The sequence below is a fragment of the Dreissena polymorpha genome, chromosome 9, assembly GCF_020536995.1.
Source record: "Dreissena polymorpha isolate Duluth1 chromosome 9, UMN_Dpol_1.0, whole genome shotgun sequence".
NCBI lineage: Eukaryota > Metazoa > Mollusca > Bivalvia > Myida > Dreissenidae > Dreissena > Dreissena polymorpha.
This window is the reverse complement of record NC_068363.1, coordinates 23,766,733-23,780,787: the sequence shown is the minus strand read 5'-3', so window position 1 is coordinate 23,780,787 and position 14,055 is coordinate 23,766,733. Positions and strand designations below refer to the sequence as shown.

Genomic DNA, 14,055 nt, shown 5'->3' with positions numbered 1-14,055 from the left:
ATCTGAATATATAGTGCAATATTGTGGAAAAAAAAACTTTGGGAACATCACCCGTCTCCGACAGTTTCTTGTATAAGGGTTAGCAACAAGCAATAACCCCCAAAGGAGGGATGATCCTAAATCGTGAAAACTGGGCTTAATGCATGTGCATTAAGTGTTGTCCCAGATTAGCCTTTGCAGTCTTCACATGCTAATCAGGGATGACACTTTCAGGCTAATCAGGGATGACACTTTCAGGCTAATCAGGGATGATACTTTCATGCTAATCAGGGATGATACTTTCATGCTAATCAGGGATGATACTTTCAGACTAATCAGGGATGATACTTTCAGGCTAATCTGGGATGATACTTTCAGGCTAATCAGGGATGATACTTTCAGGCTAATCAGGGATGATACTTTCAGGCTAATCAGGGATGACACTTTCAGGTTAATCAGGGTTGATACTTTCAGGCTAATCAGGGATGATACTTTCAGGCTAATCAGGGATGATACTTTCAGGCTAATCAGGGATGATACTTTCAGGCCAATCAGGATGACACTTTCAGGCTAATCAGGGATGACACTTTCAGGCTAATCAGGGATGATACTTTCAGGCTAATCAGGGTTGATACTTTCAGGCTAATCAGGGTTGATACTTTCATGCTAATCAGGGACGACATTTACCACCTAAACTAAAATTTTGTGCTAAGGGGAGACTTAACGAAAACTACCTTTAAAGCAGAAAGTGTAATCCCTGATAAGCCTGTGAAAGTGCACAGGCTATTATGAGACACTTTACCCTCATGCATTAAACCCAGTTTTCCCAAATTCAGCCCGTAATGTAGTCACACTATTAGTCCCTGGGTGGGTCAGAGTGTCCGCACTGTAACTGTTACATCTGTTGGAGAACTTTAATTTAATTTTGGATTACTATCACCACAAATAGACGATTCCTGAAGAACTTCGATGCTTTTTGTCATTGTTTGTTGAACCAATATTGATTGTTAGAGTGAAATAATTGTAAATATTATACGCGGCAGAAGTACTTCGTATCAAGGAGAATCACAAATAAAAACACATACCGGTAATATACAGTGATATATTTTCGCCCAAAACTACAGCCTCCTACAGACTCTTTCCCAATGGCAAAAAGTTTTTCCCCAAATATCTGACCAAAATTTCCCCCAAAATGTGCCACACTTTTTCAATAAACTTAATAATAGGTAAATGGAGTTTATTATACAGCAATTTAATTCCCTAGCAGTTTATAATATAAATTTTAGAAAGCTGTTAAATATGCACGTAGGAACATTTAGTAAACTGTTATTTATAATCATATTGATATGTTTAATTTTTCCCTATTTCATGGCCTAACGTGCTTTTCGTCAGAATCAAAAAGGCATAGGCATAGATTTACACCAGCCTTCAAAAGACTCAAGTAATTGAAATGGGATTATCTTGTTCCCGAAAATCCCTGAAATGGAATGTGGTAATATTTAATTTTGCATCATTTTGCAGTTTGTGAACCTCGATTATGGAATGAAAGAAAAGAATCCAGTAGACAACGTCAGGTTTTACAGCAAGGAGAATCCCAATGTGGCAGTCATGATCCGCAAAGAACAGGTCTCTATGGCAACCTACTGAATTTTTGATGCCCCCAGATTGAATGATCAGGGGGTATATTGTTTTATCTGTTTGTCATTGTATGTGTGTGTCTGTCCCAAAACTTTAACCTTGCTCATAAATGAAAACTCTTGGTTCTATGTTCTTTAAACTTCACATGTGCATGCCTCTCATTGAGATCTACAATCAAACATGGTTTGAGGTCACTAGGTCAAAGGTCAAGGTCACTGTGACCTTAACATACTGGGAGGGCATTGTGTTTCACAAACACAGCTGTTGTTTTAAATGATTTTTGGACAGTAATGAAGATTATTCAAAATTATGGTACTTGTGAATTGACGTCTTGTTAGTTCATTTGTTTTTAACTAAGAACGTAATTCTATTATGACTTATAATCCTCATAGAAATAAGAAAATCAGTGAAAATGAGCATTTTTGTTGCTGACAATATGGCGCTAATAAATGTTCTTCTATTGAAATAAGTTTAATGGGCTAAAAAATGAGCAAATGTATACTAGTAATCAATAAATTAATTGTGATTGTGAGTTTATTAATAGATTTAACCATTTTAATACCGCTTAGATATGTATTTTTAGGCATTTGTAGTCCCTTAGAAAGTTATATTTAATTTTAGGCCTTTCTTTCTAGATTCAAGTTTTTAAGGCTTCATCTCCAAACCTAAGATACTGATGAGCAGCAAACAGCATAAACCTGAACAGACAAGGAGTTACTCCCAGGCTGTTCTAGTTTAATGCTGTTAACACATGGCCATTTTCTCTTTGCTTCTGAGTCGGCAATGGTTAAACCTATTTACTGATGAGCAGCAAACAGCATAAAACCTGAACAGACTATGAGTTACTGGCAGGCTGTTCTGGTTTTATGCTGGTTGCAAAAGCCATTTTCACTTTGCTTCTTATGGGGGAAATGGTTACTCTTTTTCTGTGTAAATTGGTATACCCCAGTTATCAACTTTAAACTAGCTTCATCTTGAACTTGTTATACTCCCACATGCATGGGGTGTATTTATGATGGGGGTTGTAGGTTTTCCTATGTGTTTGCATATGTGTTTCTGAACGTATAAGAATGAAATGTAGATCTTTAAGACACTTATTTCTTCTCAGTTATTTACACATTCCGGAGTTATTCACCCTATACACAAAGCAAACAAACGGGTTCGGGGGTATTGGTTACTTTCGTGCCAAAGCTTAAGTTGCCTCTAGTATTGAGTTGGTTGTTGGTATGAGCCTAGCCCTGGGAAAATGGGGCTTAATGCTTGTGCTTAAAATGTTGTCCCCCATTAGCCTGTACAGTCCACATAGGCTAAACAGGGACAACACTTATGACTTTTATGGCATTTATTTGTTAAAAGGAAGTCTTCCCTATGCAAAAATACAGTTCAGGTGGAAAGTATCATCCATGGTTAGCCTGTGCAGACTGTACAGTCTAATCTGGTGTGACACCTTACGCACATGAATTAAGCCCAGTTTTCCCAGACTGCGGCTCATGTTGACTTTGTTGTTTTTAGCTCGGCTGTTTTCAGAGAAAACCTGAGGTATGGTCATAGCCAGCTCGTTGTGTCGTGTTCGTCGTCGTGCCGTCCGCGTTGTGCTAAAACCTTAACATTTTGTCAAGGTTTTGAACATTGGCTCTAAAATCAAAGTGCTTCCACCTACAACTTTGAAACTTCATATGTAGCTGCACCTTGATGAGTTCTACACGCCACACCCATATTTGGGTCACTAGGTCAAAGGTCAAGGTCACTGTGACCTCTTAAAAAAAAAAATTCTGACAAACTTTCATTTATTAAAAAATGCACCCACTGCCGAGCGTTGGCACCCGTCATGTGGAGCTCTTGTTATTCTTGCAGGAGTCGAGCATGCTACCAGAGAACTTCAAAGAGCAGGTGATCAGGATATACAGCAAGAAGAGGGACCCGCGCTCCTGTAATATGGTGAAAGTGGCGTTTGAACAATGGTGTGCTGCGAAGAACTTCCCTCCTCCAAAGGTATTAAACATATTCCATTATTATACCTCACTTTTATTTACAATGCTAAACTCCCATAGGCCATCATGACATAGAAATACTGTCAGACCTGGGGGGAATAAATTTACTGTCCAAAATATACTGTATCCCGCTGCCATAGCAATCAAGTGCCACCAGCGGGAAAAAATTTACTGACAAAAAAATACTGTATCCCGCTGCCTTAGCAATCACGTGCGGAATGTTCGAAAATTATACTGTCACATTCGCGCATGCGCAGTACGCAGTTTTGCGTGTCCGTTGTATTTGGGTAATTGAAATATCGATTTCAGCTGAAACTGTGCTCTAGAATAGATAAATGCCATTATTTAAGCTTTGACAGGAGTCAAAAAGAAAATCAATTTAGTATAAACGACACGCTTACCTCAAAGGCAACTTTAATCCAATGCTAATAACAATAAAGTTACAACGATATACACTTCCAGTGTCTGTTCTTAAGGTGTTATGCATGACAAACACACAATCCGAAATACGTTTTGGATTCGTTCGATGCTTTAAACAAATATTTTACTGTAATAAAAAAAAACACCACGTCTATATTGTTGTCCCAAAATGTTTCGTCACCGAAATGACGTCACACAAGTACGTCATAAATTGCGTAATCAAGTGATGAAAATAAAATACGGAAAGCTGGTTCTGTTAGAGATCTATATTTTTAAAGAAATAATTGACAACTAAGAAAATTGATGGGATAAATTGATTACTAGGTTGGTGCCGAATAAAGCGAAGTTCATTTTGCTCTGCCCGTAAATCTGAACAACTCAACATATTAATGGTTGTTCATTGCTGAAATTAAATTCAATTATTGAATATTTAAATTGTTCATGGTTCATATAAATTGTTCATGTTTGAATAGTTTATTCGGTATAATAAAATAAATATTACATGTCTGACAGGGTGACAGTAAATTTGTCAACTTTCGGAAAAATACTGTCAACCTTGGCTTCGCCTCGGTTGACAGTATTTCCTCAAGTTGACAAATTTACTGTCACTCTGTCAGCCATGTAATATTTATATAATGTGTTTCCTTAGTAGAGCTTTGTTCTTGGTAAACCTGGCATAATGCATGTGGGTAGAGGCATATCAGGGACAACACTGGAAAACTGGGCATAATGCATGTGGGTAGAGGCATATCAGGGACAACACTGGAAAACTGGGCATAATGCATGTGGGTAGAGGCATATCAGGGACAACACTGGAAAACTGGGCATAATGCATGTGGGTAGAGGCATATCAGGGACAACACTGGAAAACTGGGCATAATGCATGTGGGTAGAGGCATATCAGGGACGACACTGGAAAACTGGGCATAATGCATGTGGGTAGAGGCATATCAAGGACAACACTGGAAAACTGGGCATAATGCATGTGGGTAGAGGCATATCAGGGACAACACTGGAAAACTGGGCATAATGCATGTGGGTAGAGGCATATCAGGGACAACACGTTGTGTTCAATTGATTTTTTACTCTGTACAAAATATTCCACGTGGAAAGTTTTGTCCCTGAATAGCCTGTGTTTTCTGCGCAGGCTATCAGGGACTACACTTTAAGCACATGCTTAAGCCTAGTTTTGCCAGGACAAGGCTCAGTATATTAAGGGTCTATCACAAAACCATTTTAACTCTCTTAGAAATGTTATGCATATAAAACTTATTTCACCTTGAAGCCTTAGAATGTAAGATATGCCGCCATAATGTCAATTAAATTATTATTATATTAAACTGACAATTAAGTGCACTTATTTTGACGCATTTCTAGTTCCTTACAAAGTTAAATTAAAGACCTTTTTTTTACCACATTCAAGTTTTAAAGATTTCATTTCCAACCCTTAGATACTGATGAGCAGCAAACAGCATGAAACCTGAGCAGACTGCGAATTACTCGCTGGCTGTTCTGGCTTTATGCTGTTTTCACATAGGCATTTTCTCTTTGCTTCTGAGTGGGAAAGGGTTAAACCTATTTTCATTGTCTTCTCATTTCAACTCTTATGGGATGTTTTTACTGTAAAATCATTGTTATTCGTTGGCATGAACATTCACAGTTTAAAAAAAAGTTTTCCTGGGCTCAAAATTTTGTGGATTTGGGATTTGGGGAAAAACATTATGAATTTAGGTCATTTTCCAATTTAAAGGTTTTGGGAAAATGAGTTGGGATTTTTTAAATGGAGAAAATGGTAAATTTGGGGGGGGGTTTATTGACAATATTGACCAAACTTTGATTTTTTGTAATGAACAAATATTGACACATACCGGTAAGGCCTTTACCTAGCCATTTTGGGAAAAATCATATCAATTGAAGTTATATACTTTGTTAGATGTGTATGAAATTATAAATTGATCATCATTTTTATTTGAGATTTTTTTTTTTTAATTTGGGTTTGGGATCAGGTTGGTTTGCTTTGGTATCGTGTCCTTTAACGGCCTTTGTTTACATCCAAGAAAACCCCCTGACTTTGTATTGTGTTACATTTATGTCTTAGTCAACCAATAAAATCTGGGAAAATTAATGTCCCACTAATAATAATGACTTACAGTATTTGTCATTCGTATACACTGCTTTGTTGAATTCCTATGCAATGAATTCCCAAATTGTTGTAATTAGGACAATTAAACACCATGAATAAAACCATACAAACCTCTGGGAAAACGGAGCTTAATGCGTGTACGGAAAGTTACGTCTCAGATTAGCTTTCTCAGTCAGCACAGGCTTTCAGGGACATCACTTTCCGCCTTGACTGAATCAGTGTTTTTTTTTCATTCAAAATCGGGTCCAGTAATTGGTCCCATTTTCTATGAAAAAAGTATATATTTTTCCCAAATCGGAGCTAAAAGTTTCCAATGGAAGGTTCCCCCCCCCCCCCCATCAAAGAAAAGGTTATTAGCAAAACAACAAGAATACTAATTTAGTAATTTCCCAATTTAAGTCAAAATGCCACAATTTTTCCCAATCCAAAGGAACCCGACCCCATTCCCAAAATAGTGGGAAAAAACTGTGAATTTTTACTAAGAAGAGACTTCCTTTAAGGGAAAAAAAATACTATAAAGGTGAAAAGTTTCCAGGATAATCTGGGACCACATGAAGTTGACCAGGGGCCGTATTCCAGTAGCTTCTGAAGTTAAAAAATAACAAGTTGAAATATTGCGCAATATTTTTTTATCTCCGCCATCTTTTCTTTAAACATAAGATTTCACTTAAGTTAAATTCTGGTAGCTTCATAAACTTAATAAATTTCTTTACTCTGTGTATTTTTTTCTCATATATTAAAAATTAAGTTTACTTCCTTTAACTCTTAAAGGAATTTCTTAAAGAGAAATACTAAGCGTCTCATGTTTTGTTTTTGACATTTCAAATTTAACTTAAGAAATTTATTTAAGAAATTTCTTAACTTAAGTGAAAACTTAAGAAGCTACTGGAATACGGCCCCAGAGCATGGCTCTAAAACATCTTTATGCTTCAGGGTGGGGATGTCAGTGCCTTGGAGTTGACTCCTGTAGATAAAGGGAAACAGACCAATGGGCAGGGGACGTCAATGCCTAGCAGCACTATCTATAGTCGTGATGATAAGGAACGATCCAAGAGGAACCTGTTTGAATAGATGTGTTAGTTTGTTATAAAAGGTGCATGCTAAAAGATGGAACTCAACTGGCAGGGGATATAAATTAAGAAATAAATGTAATCTTATAGAAGCAAGTTATAAAAGGCTTTAATGTTTAGTTGCTTAAAACCAAAGATGCTTTGTCACTGAAATTAAGTTTTATTTGGTGGCAAAGTATTGCTTATGCTCATTTAGATTTGTTAACGAATTGTCAATGCTGAAATCTAGTGTGTTTGTTAAGAAATTTTGACTGAATTGATTATAGAAAATGTTTTTACAAGATTTTTAATGTTTTCTATTTGTTGTTAAAAAAAGGTGAAACATAACCACTTGCCGACTTTGAAATTGAAAAAAAAGGTCCCATGCCATAAATAAGCCAAGTAATATTCTTGTTAATGTTAATTTTATTTGTTCTTTAAATGATATTGTTATGTCGCATTTAGTGAAACCAGTGACATTTTATGGAATTATTTTAATACCTAGGAAGTGCTGTCTTAACTTAATTGTTACGTTTGCTGTTATGGTAGGTTGTTGCTGTGTTGTTGCTGATAAAGATTAGAAAAACATTTATAAAAAAGAGTGGGTGTTTGTGTGACATTGTCTGCCTACATTAGTATTGTGATATTTCGTTGCAATGATAACTACTAGTATTATTGTGTTTGTCCACATTTGACTGAAATAGTGCCAATAAGTTGCCACAAAATTGTATGATAATGCAATTTTGCTTTTATAAAAAATGTACTCATTCAAAGTTCATTCTTCATAGTAAGGTTTCAGAATTTTATTATACCCCCACTAAACAAAGTTTATGGGGGGTATGTAGGAGTGAGCTTGTCTGTCTGTTGGTCGGTCAGTCGGTCCGTGTCAGCTCTCTTATTTAAGAAGTGTTCATCTGATCTTTACCAAACTTGGTCAGAAGTTGTATCTAGATGATGTCTAGGCCAAGTTCGAACATGGGCCTTGCCGGGTCAAAAACTATGTCATTTGGTCATTTAGTGCATTTTAAACATTGAGCATGGTGTCCGCTCTCTAATTCAAGTAGTTTTTATTGGATCTTCACCAAACTTGGTCAGAAGTTGTATGTAGATGATGTCTAGGCCAAGTTTCAACATGGGCCTTGCAGGGTCAAAAACTAGGTCACGTGGTCACTTAGTCCGTTTTAAACATTGAGCATGTTGTCAGCTCTCTAATACAAGTAGTTTTCATCAGAACTTCACCATACTTGGTCAGAAGTTGTATCTAGATGATGTCTAGGTCAAGTTCGCATATGGGTCATGCCGAACCAAAAACTAGGTCACTAGGTCACTTAGTACGTTTAACACATTCAGCATGGTGTCTGCTCTCTAATTCAAGTAGTTTTCATTCAATCTGCACCCCAATTGGTCAGAAGTTGTATCGAGATGATGTGTAGGACAAGTTCAAACATGGGCCATGCAGGGTCAAAAACCAGGTCGCAGGGTCACTAAGTGCGTTTGTAAACATTGAGCATGGTGTCCGCTGTTTTTGTGAAGACAACATGCAAAATAGTATGTGCCAATGAGGCATGTGGGGGTATTCGTCACGTCTGTGACAAAGCTCTAGTTTTTGGATTGTTTTTATGTATACTTGAAAGGGTGGTAATATCTTATATGTACACAGTGGTATTATTAATATATGTTTTAGTAAACTCATTCTCAAAGGTCATTTTTAGTTATATATTGTAAGATTTGATGCAGTGTTTTTTTGTGTGTACAATTTCAGGCCAAAATTCTGCCCAATCTTCAATCTCAAAAAGAGAATACTTTCCCAAATGAATGCTTGAAAGTTAGTTGGTTTATTTTATTTTTTTCATTACCACATTTAGTTCATTTTCCTATTTAGCTCTATAAGTTGAACCTCAGTAAATATAATATTTTATATTAACACTTTTTTAAATCAAAACACAATAATGATATCCACTTTAAGCCAAAACGAAGGAATCTTTCCCAACACAAATGGTCTCGGTCTCATTCTCCAAAAGGTTAAAAAAAAACTTACATTTTACAAGTATTTCTTTGTTAATCAAGTTGGCACCATTTTTAGGTCTGCCATTGTATCAATATTGTATGTTTGTGTAATGTTTTTGCTTTACAAGAGTTTTTGATTGATTTTAACTGCTTATGTTTTCTGTGTGCTATTTTTTCCCTACCTATTTCAATTGTCCATCTGTTTGTGCATATACTAATTATTCCCCTACCTGTTTCAATTGTCCGTCTGTTTGTGCAATAGAGTGTATTTTGTTTAAAAGAGACTTACTGTAAAAAAAATATTATATAAAGCAACATGTGTGTTACATTTGTGATAAGCCTTTATGGACTGCACAGGCTTATTTTGGACGACACTTCACTAACATCAATTAATCATATTCTGTCCAGAGTAAGACACGTAGGGATTCAAGTGTAAGAATTAGTGTAAGACACGTAGGGATTCAAGTGAAAGAATAAGTACTTGAGCTAGGTGTAGGGATTCAAGTGTAAGAATAAGTACTTGAGTAAGACACGTAGGGATTCAAGTGTAAGAATAAGTACTTGAGTAAGACACGTAGGGATTCAAGTGTAAGAATAAGTACTTGAGTAAGACACGTAGGGATTCAAGTGTAAGAATAAGTACTTGAGTAAGACACGTAGGGATTCAAGTGTAAGAATAAGTACTTGAGCTAGGTTGATGAAGCTTGCAGAGATCCCATCTATACTCAGACAACATGGTAGGGGACTGCTGTTTTGTCAGTGACAAATCTCTGGTTGTTTTGATTTTATTAAAGTTATTGTTTCTAACATGTGAGTGATTGTTGAATTTTAATGTATTTATTAAGTTTAATGAAAAGAATTCCATTAAAAAAATTATTTTTGAATTGCATTAGTGTTAGATGTAATGTGATAGTGATGCTGTTTTATACTAAAGATGCAAAATTGACACAAAACTTACAATCTCAAGGGTGCTTATTGTTTAGATAAAGAATTTTGGGCACTATGGACATTACATTTTTAGGGTAGACGATTTTAGTTTATTTCATCAATATGGCTTGTTTTACATATCTTTTCTTTTTATTTCAGGTATTACTACTAACTTCCTTGTACAGTTTTTTATATATTTATTTTATCTCAATTAATTGACAATATTTTGCCTTTAGTGCATACCTTGACTTGCGGAGCCTTAGTTTGAACTTCAGGAATTCCCCTACCCTACCTTTGTTCTATATTTTATCTCTATGTTACTGTTGGAAATCTGTCAAATTAACTGCTGCACGATTTCCATTTTTTCCAGATAGCTTTTTTAATTTTCAGTGATATGGGATTTTAATGTTAAAAATAATGGCAAATGTTATCTGCTGTTTCATGTGTAATATTTTGGTTTTGACACACTGCCACCATTTTGCTGGTCAAATATGTTGTATTATTTACTTCACTTTTTTTTTAAAGTTTGTTTTAAGTCACTTAGCACTTTCCACTCAGTGTGTGAAAGACAACTTTATATGAACATTTATCATATATGCAATATACATACAGTTGGTGCTTTAATTTTTGCGCTTGTATTTAGTTTATACCAAACGCATTTTATGAAACAAAGTGTTCAGAGCAAATATAAGACATGTGGTAGTTACCCCAAAGACTTAAGAAAAGCAGAGTTAAATCGTGCGTACTAACACAGAACTGTTGAAAACTACTTCAAAACACCATAAAATGGGAAAAAGTCCTCCCTGACTAGCTTGTACAGACTTAAATATCTAGGACAACAATTTTCACACATACATTAAGCCCCCCCCCCCCCCCCTCCTTATGAAAAGCTCACTTTTTTGGAAATAATTATCAAAATTATCATTTCATGTTTAAAGGGAGGCACTATTCTTTCTTTATCAACATATACCTGAACTGTTTGAGAAGGTGCTAGGGGTTCATTATGTATATAAGCTATTGAAGCATTTACTGTTGTATATTTCTTGGATTTAAACAATAATAATGGTATATTAAAGCCACACACCTTGAAATGAAATATATGTTAATCAATAGACAATCCCAGAAATTGATAACTCCCGGATACCGCCCCTGAATACTCGTGCACGCCTCCAAATTTAAACAGTACTGAAGAAAACAACAGGGACATATATGTTTGTATAGGTCCCTGAACAAAACAAGAAGGCGAAAAGATTTTATCGAATATATTTGATAATTTTAAAAGTTTATGTTATCGATCTGATAATAACAATAGTTCGGTGTTTTTTTTAATGTCATTTATTACGTAAGTAGAAGAAATAATGTTCATCTGCATTCAATTAAGATAAATAAAACTCAGCATGAACAGGGACCTATTTGTATAGGTCCCTGGGGAGAATAAGGACTTAATTGTCATTAAACATGTTATTTAAAGATGACACATGATATGTTATCTTAATTACGGTATCTTCATATGTGCAGACATGTGGTGTCACGGGCATACCCATAAACGCTTTAAATCCACACTTGGGACATCGCCTTCCATTGAGTGGATTCGTTCGCTCCTTTATCGCTGATGGTTTTTCTCAAGACCTTTGTCTGGCTGAAATAAATCATCCATAATAGTGTTTAAAGGGAGGCAATCTTGTTTCACTTTCAACATATATCTGAACTGTTTGAAAAGGTATTTTTGCAATTGGTTCATTATGTATATAAGCTATTAAAGCAATTACTGTTTGAATGCAAAATTCCGTGGCATTTCTTGAACTTCAACCCTTATGGTATATTAAGTTTGGCTAAATATAAATATTAATTAAATTCCACTCAACAGACATTTTATATATATATATAATGTAGTGATTTTAATGCATATTAATGTTTTTCAGGTGGTAAAATGTTTATAAGGAATGTCTTCTGTATAGATTAACTTTTTTTAATATATAGGGACTAAGCATTTAATCATACTTATTTATGGGTTTTTTTCTGTGTAAAAGGTTTTAGTTAATTTGTGTGAGTGTTGTTATGCATTTATTTTTATTTTTAAGTTTTACTATACCAGTGATTGCTTTGTTTCTTCATTAAAATCATAACATTTGTTTCTGTAAATGTAAGTTATTCCAAAGATTCCAATGTGTTTAGAATTGTTGTTGATATTGTACAATGAAAACTTTTACAAAGTATTTTTTTAATGAGTTAAAGGGAAGTGTTTGTAGATTTTCCATATTTTTGAAGAAACCTAGGTATATTCGTCCATTTCTGCAAAAAGAATCATTTAGATTCTATGTAACCTAAAACAAACATGAAAAAAGTTAACACATAATACCACCATAATTGCATGTACCTATGCATACATTATTTTAAATACTTAAGCATGCATAATTGTCCCCTATTGAAACCAGAAGGGACTTATGGTTTGCGCTCAGTCTGTCACACTTTTCTGGATCTTGCGATAACTTTAAAAGTTCTTCATATTTTTTCCTGAAACTTGAAACATAGATAGATGGCAATATGGAGAGTATGCATGTCAATTTATTTTGTTCCTACGTCAAGAATTCTGGTTGCTAAGGCTACAAATATATAAAAAAATATAAAAAATACTGACTATGGTGGAGTTTCACTGGTAGGGGACAATATTGCTTGGCAATCTCTTGTATTAATTACCTTTGACAAACATTATCGTATCATGTAAGATTACTGTATCTCAGAGTTAAGTTTAAACATATTTCAAGCAATACACATTGTTTTCTATACAATTACATGTAACGTTTTTACAATTATTATGTTTGAATAGGATCAGATCAGAAGACAATATCTCATATAGTTCTTACAGTTCTCCAAGTTTGCTGTAAGAGTTTCTCGATGTATGTTTTTGACCCTTGGCTATTCCACCATTCATTGTTATTTTGTTATTTAGTTATAGAGTATACTGAAAAAGTTTGTGCTTAGGAACATTATTTTTCTGTCCTAGAAAAACCATTGTTAAATTGGTGTATAAACTATATAATGCTTTAGAATTGTGATGGAAATGAAATTCTCAAAAACTTTAGTCCCTGTCTTGTTTGAGTAAAATACTCATTATTGAAATCCACTATTATTATTGAGATCTATGTGTTTTTTAGTTTTTTATACTTACAAGTAGTATAACCTGCGCGAGTAACATACAATGTATTTTTATGAAAGTTTACAAAGTGATGAATTATTACATGGTCTAGATCTTATGAAAATATTTATTCTCAGTATGTAATACAACATTTCATTACACAATATAGTTGTTATATCTATGATTTACAATTGGTGAAATATAAGCAGTTTATAGATTTTATATATGTTTAAATTGTACATAATCTAATCAAGATAGGATAATCATAAATATTATACATGCCCATCTTGTGTCATTTGCTAAATGTGAATTATTCGTTATAATGTGCTTTATTGAAAAGCAAACAAACAAGTACGCGATGAATTAACCTCGACCTTGTGAGCCTCGTTCTGGAAAAACTAGACTTAATGCATGTGCGTAAGGAGTCTTCCCATATTATCCTGTGCAGTTTGCACAGGCTAATCAGGGACAACATATTCCTTCTAGAACAGATTTTCATTGAGTAGAGACTTTCTTTAAAGGAACATTCCAAAAAGGGGGAGTGTCATCGCTAATAAACCTGTTCAGACATCAGAGGCTAATAGGGGACCACACTAGGCGCCTTCACTTAGCCCTGTTTTCCGAGAATACGGCTTTCATTAGAATATCGCTTGTTATAGTCATGACTATGTAGCCCCCCCCCCCCCCCATGCTTTAAGAATCTTATCCGTCTCCTCGTCTTTACGTTACTTTCTGAAAATAACTGTTAATAAACTATAAATTCTT

At 34.9% G+C, this 14,055-nt stretch overlaps 1 protein-coding gene across 2 annotated transcripts in view; it reads left to right on the top strand.

The window, feature by feature from the left end:
- The window catches only part of LOC127845419 (deoxynucleoside triphosphate triphosphohydrolase SAMHD1-like), an 89,956-nt gene extending 75,901 nt beyond the window's left edge, over positions 1-14,055 (top strand). For both annotated transcript variants that reach the window (XM_052376319.1, XM_052376320.1), the window contains exons 15-17: positions 1,501-1,605; positions 3,472-3,609; positions 7,105-14,055. In XM_052376319.1, the coding sequence (XP_052232279.1) occupies positions 1,501-1,605; positions 3,472-3,609; positions 7,105-7,242 (381 nt within the window). In that variant the 3' untranslated portion in view covers positions 7,243-14,055. The remainder of the gene's footprint in view (positions 1-1,500; positions 1,606-3,471; positions 3,610-7,104) is intronic.